We start from the raw sequence: 16,527 nt of genomic DNA, 5'->3' as shown, positions 1-16,527 counted from the left end.
GAACATTTGGAGTTTGCACATTCTCCTCATGTCTGCGTGGGTTTCCTCCGGGTGCTCCGGTTTCCTCCCACAGTCCAAAGATGTGCGGGTTAGGTTGATTGGCCATGTTAAGAAATTGCCCCTTAGTGTCCAGAGATGTGTAGGTTTGATGGATTAGTGGGTGTAATGTGTAGGGATATGGGGGTGGGGCCTGGGTGGGATTGTGTTTGGTGCAGACTCGATGGGCCGAAGGGCCTCTTTCTGCACTGTAGGATTCTACGATTACAGCGCAGTACAGGCACTTCAGCCCCTGATGTTGCTCCGACCTGTGAAACCAATTTAAAGCCCATCTAACCTACACTATTCCAATATTGTCCATATGTTTATCCAATGACCATTTAAATGCCTTTAATGTTGGTGAGTCCACTACTGTTACAGGCAGGGCATTCCATGCCCTCACTACTCACTGAGTAAAGAACCTACCTCTGACATCTCTCCTATATCTGTCACCCCTTAATTTAAAGCTATGCCCCCTCGTGTTAGCCATCTCCATCTGAGGAAAAAGGTTCTCACTGTCCACCCTACCTAATCCTCTGATCATCTTATATGCCTCGATTAAGTCACCTCTTAACCTTCTTCTCTCTAACAAAAACAGCCTCAAGTCCCTCAGCCTTTCCTCATAAGATCTTCCCACCATACCAGGCAACATCCTGATAAACCTCCTCTGCACCCTTTCCAATGCCTCCACATCCTTCCTATAATGCGGCGACCAGAACTGTACGCAATACTCCAAGTGCGGCCGCACCAGAGTTTTGTACAGCTGCAACATGGCTCTGAAACTCAATCCCTCTACCAATAAAAGCTATCACACCAGACGCCTTCTTAACAACCCTATCAACCTGGGTGCCAACTTTCAGGGATCTATGCACATGGACACCGAGATCTCTCTGCTCACCCACACTACCAAATATCTTGCCATTAGCCCAGTATCTGTATTCCTGTTATTCCTTCCAAAGTGAATCACTTCACTTTTCTGCATTAATCTCCATTTGCCACCTTTCAGCCCAGCTCTGCAGCTTATCTATGTCCCTCTGTAAACTGCAATATCCTTCCACGCTGTCCACAACTCCACTGAGTTCCTTCTTGAAATCACACGACTCAACTACTTTCTGTGGGAGTGAACTCCACACATTCACCACCCTCTGGGTGAAGAAATTTCTCCCCACCTCAGTTCAAAAAAGTTTACCCCTTATCCTGAAACTCTGACCCCCTAGTTCTGGACTCCCCCCACCATCGGGAACATTCTTTCTGAATCTACCCTGTCTAACCCTGTTAGAATTTTAAAAGTTTCTATGAGATCCCCTCTCACTCTTCTAAGCTCCAGTGAATATAATTCTAATCGATGTGGTAGGGAGGGTCACTCTGTTGACCCTGATGGATAGAGAGACTTGGACTACACCACAAGGCCCTTGAAGAGGTACCAGTAAAAACATAAGAAATAGGAGCAGGAGTATAACCACCAAGGCATCCACTATCACCTCTGCCATTTCTTTCAGAGTAAAGAGTCAGAACCCTGGGATGCATTCCATCCGATCCTGTAATGCTGTCTGAGACAGATTCTCCACATTCGTGGAGTGGCACAGTGGTTAGCATTGCTGCCTCACAATGCCAGGGACCCGAGTTCAATTCCCGGCTCAGGTCACTGTCTGTGTGGAGTTTGCACATTCTCCCTGTGTCTGCATGGGTTTTGTCCCACAGTCCGAAAAATGTGCTGGTTCGGTGCATTGACCGGGTGCCGGAGTGTGGCAACCAGGGGATTTTCACAGTAACTTCATTGCAGTGTTAATGTAACTCTAATTGTGACTAATACGAAATGAATAAATGTGTAATTCCCACCAAGTTTCATGGTCAGCAACATTTGAGAGTACATTCAGTAATAGAGGATGACTATTGTGCTGGGTGACGGGGAGAAAGAGAGAGAACAAGAGGAATGGGTTATATTGGGCACACAGAAAGAAGTCTCACAACACCAGGTTACAGTCCAACGGGTTTATTTGGTAGCAAAATCCACTCACTTTCAGAGCGCTCGCTGCCACTTCCTCAGGTGAGTGGGATTTCAGTTCACAAACAGGGCATATAAAGACACAAACTCAATTTACAAAATAATGGTTGGATTTGCAGGTAATCAAGTCTTAAAGGTATAGACAATGTGAATAGAGAGAGCGTTAAGCATAGGTTAAAGAGATGTGTACTGGCTCCAGATAGGGGAATTTGTAAGATTTTGCAAGCCCAGGCAAGTCGTAGGGGTTACAGATAGTGTGATATGATATTGGGCACAGCCAGCAGAGGGAGCAATGGGCTGAATGGCCTCCCTTAGGCAATGACATGTTCGGAATTTCCCCTTGCTCTCTCTGCGTATGCGTGGGGGCTCGGACGGATGGCCGACTGCCTATTGGCCGGGGGCTGCGTTGACGTCACCGCGGCTGACCCAATCAGAATGCGACTGGGTGACGTAAGGGGGCTGCGCATAGGCCGGAGGGCCGCCTAATAGGAGCCGGGGGTTGGCCGCGAGGGGGCGGTGTCCGCGTCCGGATTGACCAATGGTAGGATGCCGGGGGCGGGACCAGCGTGTTGTTTTTCAACCAGTCGGAGGGTCGGGTGACGGAGCTGGTGATGGATAGCGGCGGAAGCCAATGGAGATCGAGAGGGCACGGGTGGAGGGTGATTGGCAACAGCATCGTCCAATCGGATTGGTGAGCGGGCAGTCGCGGAGGGCCAGTAGGAACAATGGGTGGGCGGGTCCTGGAGCTGGCCAGCCCCGCCTCTAAGGGGAGGGAGAGGGGGCGGGGTTGATGATGGACAGCGGCACCAGCCAATTGAGTGGGAGAGAGGACAGGCGCTGGGTCCAGGTAGACCAATGGGAGGACGGGGGGCGGAACACTGTCCTGTTTTCAAACAGTCCGGCGGGGTCAGCTGACGGACGGCTGATGGGCAGCGGAACCAGCCAATGGGGAGGCAGAGAGGGCGGGGACGGGTGATGGGCAGCGACATGGACCAACGGGAATGGAGAGAGGGCGGCCGCAGGTGAGCGGGAGGGCCAATGGGAGGGCGGGGGGCGGGACTCCTGCGCAGGGCGGGCTGAGCGGCCGCGGCGGCGGTTAGTGTTTGTCAGGCCGGCGGAGCGAGAGAGCGGCTCCGGCTTTAGAGCGACTGTCAGCCCGCTTCTCCCCCAACTCCTTCACCATGACCGGGGTACAACCCTTCGAGCTCCTCATCCAGGCCGCACAGTACCTGGAGCGGCGAGAGAGGTAAATGTACCCGGGACTGGGGGGACAGGTACGGGCAGGAGGGGGGGGGTGGATAAGGGGGGGGGGTGGATAAGGGGGGGGGGTGGATACGGGGGGGGGGTGGATACGGGCAGGAGGGGGGGGGGGGGTGGATACGGGCAGGAGGGGGGGGGGTGGATACGGGCAGGAGGGGGGGGGGTGGATACGGGCAGGAGGGGGGGGGGGTGGATACGGGCAGGAGGGGGGGGGGGGTGGATACGGGCAGGAGGGGGGGGGGGTGGATACGGGCAGGAGGGGGGGGGGGTGGATACGGGCAGGAGGGGGGGGGGGTGGATACGGGCAGGAGGGGGGGGGGGTGGATACGGGCAGGAGGGGGGGGGGGTGGATACGGGCAGGAGGGGGGGGGGGTGGATACGGGCAGGAGGGGGGGGGGTGGATACGGCAGGAGGGGGGGGGTGGATACGGGCAGGAGGGGGGGGTGGATACGGGCAGGGGGGGTGGGTACGGCTGGGAGGGGGTAAATACGGGCAGGAAGGGGGTAAATAATCCTGGGAGGGGGTAAATATGGGCGGGGGGGTGGATACGGGCAGGAGGAGGGTGGATATGAGCAGGAGGTGGGTAAATAATCCTGGGAGGGGGTAAATGTGGGTAGGAGGGGGGTAAATACGCCTGGGGAGTTGGGGGTAGATATGCTTGGGGGGCTAAGTATGCCTGGAATGTGGGGGGGGGAACAGTAAATATACCTGGGGGGGTGGGGAGGGAGTTAAATATGCCTGGGAAGTATTGGGGAGGGGGGGTAATATGCCCAGGAGATAAGTAGAGGAGGTGAGGGGTACGAGTAAATATACCCACATGGAGAGGGAGAGAATAGGTTAATGCAAAGCAGAGAGGGATCTAAAACTCGGGGTGGTAGGGGTTTGTTGGGGGTAAATAAAGCTGGGAGGAAATAACCCGGCAGGGCTAGAGAAGGCGGGCTAGCAGTGGAGGGGAGGTGAATTGTGCTGGGATGGGGGTTAAAGTTGGGGGAGGGGGCAGGAGACAGGATATGGGAATGGGCTAAACAAATCCTGTGTGTTGATCAACCCTAGGAGTAGGGTAGAAAATCGCGAATGGTGTGGGCTGCTTGGGTCCCTCTGTTTGTTCACACTGACAGTCTCTCTCTCCCTGTCTGTCTCTCTGCCTAGAAGCTGAGCATGGCTATGCAAGCTTGCCTCCCCATCGGAATGAGGAGCCTTGCAGTAAAAGGACTAAGAAAATCAAGAAACGCGCTGGAAGCAGGTAAACATGGGGGGGAAGAGGGAAAGAGAGAGAGAGCGGGGAGCATCCCTCACTCTCCCTCTCTCTATACTTCTCTATGGCACCAAAGACAAACTAGCACTTCCAGGCCACCCCTTCCTCTCTGAATCACAGAATCGCTACAGCGCAGAAGGAGGCCATTCGGCCTATCGAGTCTGCACCGACCATAATCCCGCCCAGGCCCTATTGCAGTAAACCCATCGCATCTACCCTGCTAATCCCCTTGACGCTAGGGTCAATTTAACAATTAACCTAACATGTGCATCTTTGGATGTGGGAGGAAACCCACGGCAGACCGGAGAGAGAATGTGCAAACTCCACACAGACAGTACCCCAAGGCTGGAATTGAACCCGGGTCCCTGGCACTGTGACTGTGCCCCAATGCGTTTCTGAAGTTTTCTTCGATTTGCCTGTAGGGCCCCAGACTATCCTCATTTTTAAAAAAAAAGACAACCCCCCCCCCCCAGTGCTTTTCGGAATCCACTTTATGGTCTCCCCTCGCCCTCGATGTCCAGGGGCACCTGTACCCTGAAGGCCACCTTTATCTCTCCCTCCTCAAGGATCCAGCCCAATTTTTGTTTCTCGCAAGCACCCTGGGGCTTTGCATAGCTCCATGTTCCAGAGTTTTGGGGTGGCAGGGGTATGGGATTAATTTGGCTCATGTGGACTCAGACTGATTTAACAGCCCAACCTGTTGCCCCTGGAGTTAGCCCCACATTGAGCCCGGTGTATAACGGGTTGAGCTCAGAGTTGGCGGGGGGGGGGAGGGGTGGGGGTGAAATCCGTGGTTTATTTCCCTCCCCGGGCTGGCGGGGGAAATCTATTCCTGGGCATTGGAGTGAGGAATTGGCCACTGCCCCGATATCAGGATTGTGCCCTCAAAAGAGAGGTAAATACCAGAATTGCACACGGGAACAGCACAGCAGTTAGCACTGATGCCTCGCAGTGCCAGGGACCCGTGTTCGATTCCCGGTTTGGGTCAGTGTCTGTGCAGAGTCTGCACGTTCTCCCTGTGTCTGCGTGGGTTTCCTCCCACAGTCAAAAGACATGCAGGTTAGGTGCTAAATTCTCCCTCAGTGTACCTGAACAGGAGTGTGGCGACTAGGGAATTTCCACAGTAACTCCATTGCAGTGTTAACGTGAGCCTTATTTGCCTCAGGAATAAACAAATTTAAACTCGGGGTGGGGTGCATGAGGCTGGCTTGTTTACGGATGATCCAAGTCACTGTGTTTGAGCTTTCCGCTGCTTCTGCCGTTTCTGTTTACGTGTTCCAGTTTAATTCTGCTCACTAACTTTCTCGTCCGATGGGGTGGGTGTGTTTGTTGTGGTTTAAGACCCAAAGTGACATCTCGTCTGAGGCCCTGAGCCCTTCCCAAGGTAAAACAGCTGTTTTAACACTCCGTGCACTTTGATCTGCTGTTCTTCCGGGGTGGCGGGAGGGGGAGGGGGAGAGGGAGAGAAAGAGACAGACGATGTGTTTAAAGTTCTCACCTGGCTTTCGAAGGAGGGGTTTTGACAATGAATGGACTCAATCTTAGAGCTATTTGCCTGTCTGCTTTGTGTGTTTCTGACACCCCGAACACCGTGTCAGTAATCTAACCAGTTTGGCATTTAAAGGGCTCTTTCACTTTCAGTTGCCAGTCCTTTTAACAAAGGACGAGCACTGCAGCGCCCTTAGGAACTACTACCCTCTGGGGATAAAAAGTGTTTTCTTCACATTTCCTCTAAACCTCACTCCTCTCACTTTTAACTTGTGTCCCCTTGTGACTGACCCTTCAACTAAGCTGATCCTTATCCACTCTGTCCTTCATAATCTTGTACACCTCGATCAGGTCACCCCTCAGTCTTATCTGCCCCAACGAAAACAACCCAAGCCTACCCAACCTCTCTTCATAATTTAAATGCTCCATCCCAGGCAGCATCCTGGTGAATCTCCTCTGCACTCCCTCCAGTGCAATCACATCCTTCCTATAATTTGGTGACCAGAACTGCACACAGTACTCCAGCTGTGGCCTCATGAAGTTCAAACAACACCAACACAACCTCTCTGCTTTTATAATCTATATCCCGATTGATAAAGGTGAGTGTGCCATATGCCTTTTATATCACCCAATTAACCTGCCCTTCAGAGTTCTGTGGACAAGCACGCCAAGGTCCCGTTGTTTGGAACGTCCCAGTATCGGACCCTTACAATGTACTTCCTTGTCAAATTAGTCCTTCCAAAGTGCGTCACCACCTGCTTTCTGTTCTTGTCTTGTTATTTTGGGATGTACGTTCAGGACTGAGTAAAGTTTGTTGTGTTTGAGACAGGAAAGCAATTTGCCTCCCTCCTCGATTTTAACCCCACTGCAGGATGTTGCCGAGGGCATTAGCTATGAGGAGAGTTTGGAGAAACTTGGTTTGTTCTCACTGGAGTGACGGAGGTTGAGGGGCGATCTGATAGAAGTCTACAAGATTGAGAGGCATGAACAGAGTGGATAGTCAGAAACTTTTTCCCAGGGTGGAAGAGTCAATTACTAGGGGGCATCGGTTTAAGGGGCGAGGGGCAAGGTTTAAAGGAGATGTACGAGGCAGATTTTTTTTATACAGAGGGTGCTGGGTGCCTGGAACTCGCTGCCAGGGGAGGTAGTGGAAGCGGATACGATAGTGACTTTTAAGGGGTGCCCAGACAAATACATGAATAGGATGGGAATAGAAGGATATGGTCCCCGGAAGGGTAGGGGGTTTTAGTTCAGTCGGGTCAGCGCAGGCTTGGAGGACCAAAGGGCCTGTTCCTGTGCTGTAATTTTCTTTGTTCACCCAACCTCTGGGAGAAAGTGTGATTCTCTGCTGCTCCCTCTCTGAGAACAGGTCAGTCGTTGACTTTGGAGCTCCCCTTGTGCTCAGAGGGACACAATGAGAGAGACTGCTGTTTTCCTGAACGTGTGGAAGCACCAACCCATCCACTGGCAGGGCTATCGTTGGGGTCTTTGGAGAGTCTTTTTATTTATCAGTGTGACAAGTTGGCTTACATTAACACCGCAATGAAATTACTGTGAAAATCCCCCAGTCACTGCACTCTGGCGCCTGTTCGGGTACACTTAACCAGCACTTCTTTCAGACTGTGGGAGGAAACCGGACCACCCGGAGAAAACCCACGCAGACATGGGGAGAACGTTCAGACTCTGCCCAAGGCGAGAATTGAACCTGGGTCCCTGGCGCTGTGAGGCAGCAGTGCTAACCACCATATTGACTTATCATTGCCAGGAAGGTCAATCACCAGAGGCTGCCCATCGAACTGCCCTGACCGCAATCCCACCCAGGCCCTATCCCCAGAATCCCATGTATTTACCCTAGTTAGTCTCCCTGACACTAAGGAGCAATTTATCATGGCCAATCAACCTAATCTGCACATCTTTGGACTGTGGGAGGAAACTGGAGCACCCGGAGGAAACCCACACAGACACTGGGAGAATGTGCCAACTCCACACGAGCCAGGAATTGAACCCGGGTCCCTGGTGCTGTGAGGCAGCATTGCCAGTCACTGCACCACCTCACTTCTCATTCTTTTAAACTCCAATGTAGTCAGGCCTAATTGCCCTAGCTTTCTTCGGAAGACAACACCTTCAGCTGAGTGAATTTCTGAGTGTTTCTAATGTAATTATATTCTACAAAGAACAATGCAACACAGGAGCAGGCCTTTCGGCCCATCAAGCCTGTGCTGATATGCGGCTTCTATCAATCTGTTCACCTCCCGTTTGTGTCTATCAAGATGCACCTTAAATGTTGCTAATGTGCCTGCTTGCACCACCACCTCTGGCAGCACGTTCCAGGCACCCACCACTCTGTGTGGACCCCCCACCTTCAACCTGTGCCCCCTTGTAATTGACACTTCCATCCTCGGGAAAAAGCCTCTGACTGTATACCCCGTCTACAGCTCCCATCATTTTGTAGACCTCTATCCCCTCAGCCTCCGTCTTTCCAGTGAAAACAATCCCAGTTTATCCAACCTCTCCTCATAGCCCTCGAGACCAGGCAACATCCGAGTGAACCTTCTTTGCACTCTCTCCAAAGCTTCTACGCCCTTCTGCTAGAGCGTTGATCAGATCTGCACACAGTATTCCAAATTCAGCCTGACTAAGGTTTTGTACAATTAATGCAGCCTAACTAAAGTTTTTTACAACTTCCTTAAGAGGCCAGACTTGTACACAGCCCTCCAGTTGTGGTTCAGATCTTCAGCTGATGTGAAGAGTTCCATTTTCACACACAAGATTTCAAATTTTTGGATTTAATTTGGGACAAGTGATACTTAAAAGTTTACTGGAGACAGGGATTATATATGCTTTCTTAACCACCTTGTTTAGCTGTCCTGCTGCCTTTCAATAGTAAAGCTTAATTTATTTATTAATGTCACAAGCTGGCTTACATTAACGCTGCAATGAAATTACTGTGAAAATCCCCTAATCGCCACGCTCCTGTTCGGGTTACGCTGAGGGAGAATTTAGTACCTAACCAGCATGTCTTTCAGACTGTGGGAGGAAACCGGAGCACCTGGAGGAAACCCACACAGACACAGGGAGAACGTGCAGACTCCACACATACAGTGACCCAAGCTGGGAATCAAACCTGGGTCCCTGACGTTGTGAGGCAGTAGTGCTAACCCCTCCCCCCTGTTGCTATTCGGGCAAAGATGTCTGTCAAATGTTGCAATAGTTGTCTTGAGCATTCTGAAGTGTATCAGCTCGCCTGTGGAATGGATTGTAATCCCTTTTTTAATTCTTTTCCCTCATCCCAGGTCGACGCACAATGAAATGGAAAAAAACAGGTAGGCTGGACTGAAGGCTATTGGTTGGGAGTTTAACGTGTTAACGGTGTGGTTAATTCAGTACTCGGTAATGCAAACGTTTGCACTGACCTTCTGGTCACCAAGTGGGGATTGAGCGCTTGATGAATGTGTGGGTGATTAAGTTGAACTTCAAGGGCCAAGTTGTGCATCATTTCCAGCGGTTATGCTGTAAACTCCCAGAAACAAGGGGAGGAAAAAGACACGGGGTGACACGGTGGTTTGCACCGCTGCCTCACGGTGCCAGGGACTCGGGTTCGATTCCCGGCTCGGGTCACTGTCAGTGTGGAGTCTGCATGTTCTCCCCGTGTCTGTGTGGGTTTCCTCCGGGTGCTCTGGTTTCCTCCCATGAAGATGTGCTGGTTAGGTGGATTGGCCATGGTAAATTGCCTCTTAGTGTCAGAGGGACTGGCTAGGGTAAATTGCATGGGGTTATGGGGATAGGGTCTGGGTGGGGTTGTGGTCGGTGCAGGTTCAATGGGCCGAATGGCCGCTTCCTGCACTGTAGGGATTCTATGAGAGGCACTACTGGAAGGCCAATCTGGCTTCAATTTCTACTTTTGGGACACCTCCAAAGCAATTTGTTGCAAATTGAAGCGTCTTGATGCTAAATTCTCCCTTAGTGTAGCTGAATAGATGCTGGAGTGTGGCGACTTGGTCAAAGCATCTGGTGAAAGGTTGAGAGGCTGAAACCTTAACCGTGTTTCTCCCTCCACGGGAACTGGCTGAGCTGCCAAGTACTTGCAGGATTTTCTGAGAGGCTGTCCCACAGCGCTGAGGACTGGAGTTCAATTCCAGCCTCAGGTCACTGTCTGTGTGGAGTCTGCATGTTCTCCCCCATCTCTGCGTGGGTTTCCCTCCAGGTGCTCCAGTTTCCTCCCACGGTCCAAAGATGTGTAGGTTAGGTGGATTGGCCATGCTAAATCACCCATTAGCAGGGTAAATATGTTGGGTCACGGGGATAAGCCCTGGGTGGGATTGTTGTTGGTCCAGATGTGATGGGCTGAATGGCCTTATGTAGGAATTCTATGATTCTGTTTATTATAGAGCAATTGGTGAATTGTAGGCAGCATTGCCAACTCAGATTTAACCCAACCTTTAAGTTTGACACAGAAGGAACACTTTTCTGCATGTTACACACGTTCTTCATTCAAATGGCATCAAACCTTCTGCTCAGCGTGTTCATCCTTCAGGGTGGCTGACCCATTGCTTTGGTGCCTGTGCTGCTGCTGTCTCGGGAGCACAGGAGCTGAGGGATGTGTGTATTCCTGCTACTGTCTGTAATAAACCTTGCTGGGATTAAGAGCATTCGCTGACACCACCCCGATACCTTGTCCCACGCTTGGCTAGAGCAGGGCATCAGGAGGCTGCACTGAGATGTTTTACCCCCTCCCTGTCGCTCCACTGGGGTACATGTCTGTGTGGCAGTTTACTCAGTGTAGAATGGGGACTGGCACTTGATTAGGATTCATTCGTGTTCCATGGATGGACGTACCTCTGCCATCAGCAGAGATTTGTGCGGGATGTTTGATGTGCGACTCGTGTGCCACTTGGCTCCATGTCAGCGCTGCGCTTGATTTGATTTATTATTGTCACGTATATTGGGAGACAGTGAAAAGTATTGTTTGATTTATTATAGTCACATGTACTGGGATACAGTGAAAAGTATTGTTTGATTTATTATTGTCATGTGTATCGGGAGACAGTGGAAAGTATTGTTTGATTTATTATTGTCACGTGTACTGGGATACAGTGAAAAGTATTGTTTGATTTATTATTGTCACATGTATTGGGATACAGTGAAAAGTATTGTTTGATTTATTATTGTCACGTACTGGGATACAGTGAAAAGTATTGTTTGATTTATTATTGTCACGTACTGGGATACAGTGAAAAGTATTGTTTGATTTATTATTGTCATGTGTATCGGGAGACAGTGGAAAGTATTGTTTGATTTATTATTGTCATGTGTATTGGGATACAGTGAAAAGTATTGTTTCTTGCACACTATACAGACAAAGCATACCGTCCATAGAGAAGTAAAGGAGAGAGTGCAGAATGTAGTGTTACAGTCATAGTTAGGGTGTAGAGAAAGATCAACTTAATGTGAGGTAGGTCCATTCAAAAGTCTGACAGCAGCAGGGAAGAAGCTGTTCTTTAGTCGGTTGGAACGTGGCCTCAGAATTTTGTATCTTTTTCCGGACGGAAGAAAGTGGAAGAGAGAATGTCCGGGGTGTGTGGGTCCTTGATTACGCTGGCTGCTTTTCCTGAGGTAGCGGGAAGTGTAGACAGAGTCAATGGATGGGAGGCTGGTTTGTCTTGGCGCCATGTTGGGACTGCGTATCATGCACTGTTGTTTCATTTGTAAACAGCAGTATCCTATATCATTTCATATGAAGTTCATGAAGGTTTATAGCATGGAAACAGGCCCTTTGGCCCAACTTGCCCATGCTGTCCAGTTTTTACCCCTAAGCTGGCCCCAATTGCCCGCATTTGGCCCACATCCCTCTATACCCATCTTACCCATGTAACTGTCTAAATGATTTTTGAAAGACAAAATTGTACCCTACTCTACTACTGCCTTTGGCAGCTTGTTCCAGACATTCACCACCCTCTGTATGAAAAAATTGCCCCTCTGGATCTTTTGTATCTTTCCCCTCTCACCTTAAACCTCTGCCCTCTAGTTTTAGACTCCCCTACCTTTGGGAAAAGATACTGACTATCTAGCTGATCTGTGCCCCTCATTATTTTATAGACCTCTATAAGATCACCCCTAAACCTCCTACGCCCCAGGGGAAAAAGGTCCCAGTCTATCCAGCCTCTCCTTATAACTCAAAGCATCAAGTCCAGTGGCATCCTAGTAAATCTTTTCTGCACTCTTTCTAGTTTAATAATATCCTTTCTACAATAGGGTGAGCAGAACTGTGCACAGTATTCCAAGTGTGGCCTTACCAATGTCTTGTACAACTTCAACAAGATGTCCCAACTCCTGTATTCAATGTTCTGACCAATGAAACCAAGCATGCCGAATGCCGCCTTCACCACTCTGTCCACCTGTGACTCCACTTGCAAAGAGCTATGAATCTGTACCCCTATCTTTGTTCCGTAACTCTCCCCAATGCCCTACCATTAACTGAGTTTGATCTGCCAAATTGCATCTCTTTTATGCGTGTTCCATCAGCTGAATGTGTATAAAACATCCCTAGCAGTTGTAAAGCATCAGATATGTTTGTGGTTAATGTCATCTTTCCGGTGGCATTTAAACCGTACAGAGACATTGCTACGTTTATTCTTTCAATCTTAAACTCCTTCCCCTCTCCACCGCTGACCCAGTATCCTGCTTTTCAAACGTGGTTGCTTGTGGAAGTTAGTGCATCCTGTACGAACTTAAGAAGCACAATTCTGTCCACCTTTTGCTTTACAGTGGAAACTGTGGACAGAGCACTGGGAGGGTTTGGGATTTGGTGGGGGGGGGTAATATTATACAGTTGGGACACTTTTAGACTCATGCTTGCACACTGGGAGGTTCTGTTTCCAATCCCCCCATCTCCCTGTATCGAAGATCCGCATTTTCCAGTTTACCATGCTCCATCCCGAGCCAGTCAGATGGGCTCACCGCGTCTGGCCTCACATTCCCACTGCTTGTGGTTCATTGCCAAGCTGGGCACAGTTGAGAGTTCCCAGGCAGGGTGATCGAGTGCTGGCCCCTCTTATAGACACATGCGTGAAATTGCTGAGGGTGCTGTAAGCAGCCAGGCCTTCTGGACTCTTTTGCAGCTGCCCTGCCTTTGTATAGCCTCCATTCTCTGCCTTTCGCTGATCATTGAGATCGGGATTCTACCCAGGCTGATATCCTGGCCCGTGCTGGCGGGGTTGGGAATTCCTCTGACCAGAGAGAGATGCCTTCAGCTGCTTTGTTGTGTTGCAGTATTTGAAAGGAAACAATTTGGAGCGAAGGATTTTCTGGGGACATGTACAGCTGCTGTGTCCTTAACTCTGCAGGTGGCTTCTAGTCCCTGATTCAAGGTTGCAGATGCTGTATCAGATCACGCTGCCTTGCCCCATTGCTGCTTCAACATCCGTCTCAAACTATCTTTTCCACCTTTCCCCAGTTGTGCTTCCCCTGCCTGCTGCACAAACACAGTTTTGACCCCTGCAAACCTCGCAAACACACGACTGCCCCCATCTAGCAAGGCAAGGGTAAGAGTTACCTGGGAACGCCATCACCTGCAAATTCCATCCTGATATGGAATCCTACAGTGCAGAAGGGGGCCATTCGGCCCATTGAGCCTGTACTGACAACAATCCCACCCAGTCCCAATCCCCATAACCCCCATGCATTTACCCTAGCTAGTCCCCCTCTCACTAAGGGGTAATTTAGCATGGCCAATCCACTTAACCCACACATCTTAGGACACTGATTTAGTAATTTAGCATGGGCACCTGGAGGAAACCCATGCAGACACGGGAAGAATGTGCAGACTCCACACAGACAGCGACCCAAGTCGGGAATCGATCCCGGGTTCCTGGTGCTGAGGCAGCTAGCCACCGTGCTGCACTTTCTTGGAAATATGTTGCCCATAAGGGGTGGCACAGTGACACAGTGGTTAGCACTGCTGCCGCACAGCGCCAGGGATCCGGGTTCGATTCTGGCCTTGGGTCACTGTGCGGAGTCTGCACATTCTCCCTGTGTCTGCGTGGGTTTCCTCCCACATTCCAAAGATATGTAGGTTAGGTGGATTGGCCATGCCAAGTTGTCCGTTAGTGTCAGGGAAACTAGCTAGGGTAAATGCATGGGGTTACAGGGAGAGGGCCTGGGTGATTGGTGCAGACCTGATGGGCAGAAAGGCCTCCTTCTGCACTTAGGCTTCTATGATTCTAAACCCCAATGAGTACAGACCCAACCTATTCAACCTCCCCTCATAGGAAAGTCCCTCCTTACCCAGGATCAACCTGGTGAACTTTCTCTGGACTGCCTGTAATGCTGGGATATCTTTCCTTCGATAAGATGTGTGTTGCTCTGTACTGGGTAGATGGAGACACCATTTTAAGATGGGCAGCCATGTTGGCAGTGAGTGCTATGTGTGCGTGTGTGTGAACCCTATCACTGCCTTGGCCAACAGTGCTGTAAACCTTTATGACTCTTCAGCTGGGAAGTTGTGCACATTGTGCAATGCGCATTGCAACAAAATATGTATCCGGTGTCTTGTTCATTTGCTGCCTGGCTAAGTACTTCTCTCTCTGATCGTACTGTGTTAAGTCTTAATCTACCCGCAACATCTTCAGTCCTTTTCAGTTCCCGGTCAACTTTTCCACTGCTGAGGTTAAGGGGATATTGTTGCATAACTCCTCAGATCTTTATCGATGTACTAGTATCGTTCACACGAGTATATATGTCAATCAGGAGTGGGGCCCTTCAAACCCACCCTGGCTGACCCGATTTGTAACCTCAATCCCACGTTCCTGCCAACCCTCCCCGCTCCCCGATAACCTTTCACCCCCTTTATTCTACAAGCATCTATCCATCTCTGCACGGTGGCACAGTGATTAGCACTGCTGCTTCACAGCGCCAGGGTCCCAGGTTCGATTCCTGGCTTGGGTCACTGTGTGGAGTCTGCATGTTCTCCTCATGTCTGCATGGATTTCCTCCAGTGTCCACAATTCGAAAGACACGCTGGTTAGGTGCTAAATTCTCCCTTAGTTTACCCGAACAGGCGCCGGAGTGTGGTGACTAGGGGATTTTCACAGTAACTTAGTTGCAATGTTCATGTACAAAGAACAGCACAGGAAACAGGCCATTCAGCCCTACAAGCCTGCGCCGCCCATTTTGACACTCAGTGAGTGCCTTATTCAAGTCTTTTGTCGACGTTTTTGTCTACCTCTAGTGGACTCCATGATAAAGGCGTGCAAATTTAGGGAATTAAATGTGTGCCGGATTAAGGGAGATCCATTTTGGGGACAATCTATTGACACCAGTCAGCCTAAAAAGCATGTTTTTGGGATGTGGCCAATTTGTGACACTAATAAATAAACTTTAACTTTTACTTTAAAAATATTCAAACACTCTGCTTCTGCTGCCTGAGAGTTCCAGAGGCTCTCCACCCTCAGAGAGAATATCCTTCCTCATCTCCATCTGAAATGGGCAACCTCTTATTTTTAGACCCCTAGTTCCAGATCCCCCCACAAGAGGAAGCGTCCTTTCCACATCCACCCTGTCAGGACCCCTCAGGATCCTGCATGTTTCAATCAAATCACCTCTTACTCTTCTAAACTCCAGGGATACAAGTCTAATCTCTCCAACCTTTCCTCATAAGACAATCCCGCACCAAGCCCCCATTCTCGGGTATTAGTCTGGTAAACCTTCCTTGAGCTGCTTCTAAAACATTTATATCTTTCCTTAAATAATGAGACCATTACTGTCTACAATACTCCAGATGTAGTTTCACCGATGCCCTGTACAATTGAGGCATCAACTCCCAACTCTTGTATTCGATCCCCCTCACAATTAATGATAACATTCCACTCGCTTTCCTAATTACTTGCTATACCTGTATACCAGTCATTTGTGATTCGTGTCCTAAGACACCCAGATCCCTCCGCACCTCAGATCTCTCGCATGCTTTGGAATAAGGTGGTTAAGAAGGCATCTGGAATACTTGCAGTAATTACCAAGACTTGGGGAGGTTATGATGGAGCTGTATAAAATGCTGGCTAGGCCACAGCTAGAATACTGTGTGCGGTTCTGGTCACCACACTATAGGAAGGATGTGATTGCACTGGAGAGGGTGCGGAGGAGATTCACCAGGATGCTGCCTGGGATGGAGTGTTCCAGCGGTCAAGAGAGGCTGGTTAAGCTGGGGTTGTTTTCCTTAGAGCAGAGAAGGCTGCGGGGGGATCCAATCAAGGGGTACAGAATGATGATAGGATGGATAGGAAGGAACTTTTCCCCTTAGAGTTTTAAGTTTATTAGTAGAGAGGTCAGTAACCAGGGAGTGCAGAAGTAATGTAAGGAGCAGGAGATTTAGAGGGGATGTAAGGAAAGGTTTTCCACCCAGAGGTTTTCCTTCCCTCTCTAAATCCCCTTCACGAATCACAAAAGACTGGTATACAGGTATAGCAAGTGATTGGGAAAGCGAGTGGAA

General features: G+C 49.9%; 1 protein-coding gene across 1 annotated transcript in view; it reads left to right on the top strand.

Annotated features, from left to right (window-relative positions):
- The first annotated feature begins 3,157 nt into the window (after nt 1-3,157).
- Nucleotides 3,158-16,527, top strand: part of mxd1 (MAX dimerization protein 1) — a 32,288-nt gene continuing 18,918 nt past the window's right edge. Inside the window, exons 1-3 of the mRNA XM_080217064.1 lie at nt 3,158-3,287; nt 4,449-4,544; nt 9,338-9,367. Coding sequence (XP_080073190.1) covers nt 3,223-3,287; nt 4,449-4,544; nt 9,338-9,367 — 191 coding nt within the window. The 5' untranslated portion in view covers nt 3,158-3,222. The remainder of the gene's footprint in view (nt 3,288-4,448; nt 4,545-9,337; nt 9,368-16,527) is intronic.

The sequence above is a fragment of the Carcharhinus amblyrhynchos genome, chromosome 34 (genome assembly GCF_965287045.1).
Source record: "Carcharhinus amblyrhynchos chromosome 34, sCarAmb.v2.hapA, whole genome shotgun sequence".
Lineage (NCBI taxonomy): Eukaryota > Metazoa > Chordata > Chondrichthyes > Carcharhiniformes > Carcharhinidae > Carcharhinus > Carcharhinus amblyrhynchos.
This window is presented reverse-complemented; position numbering and strand designations above follow the sequence as displayed.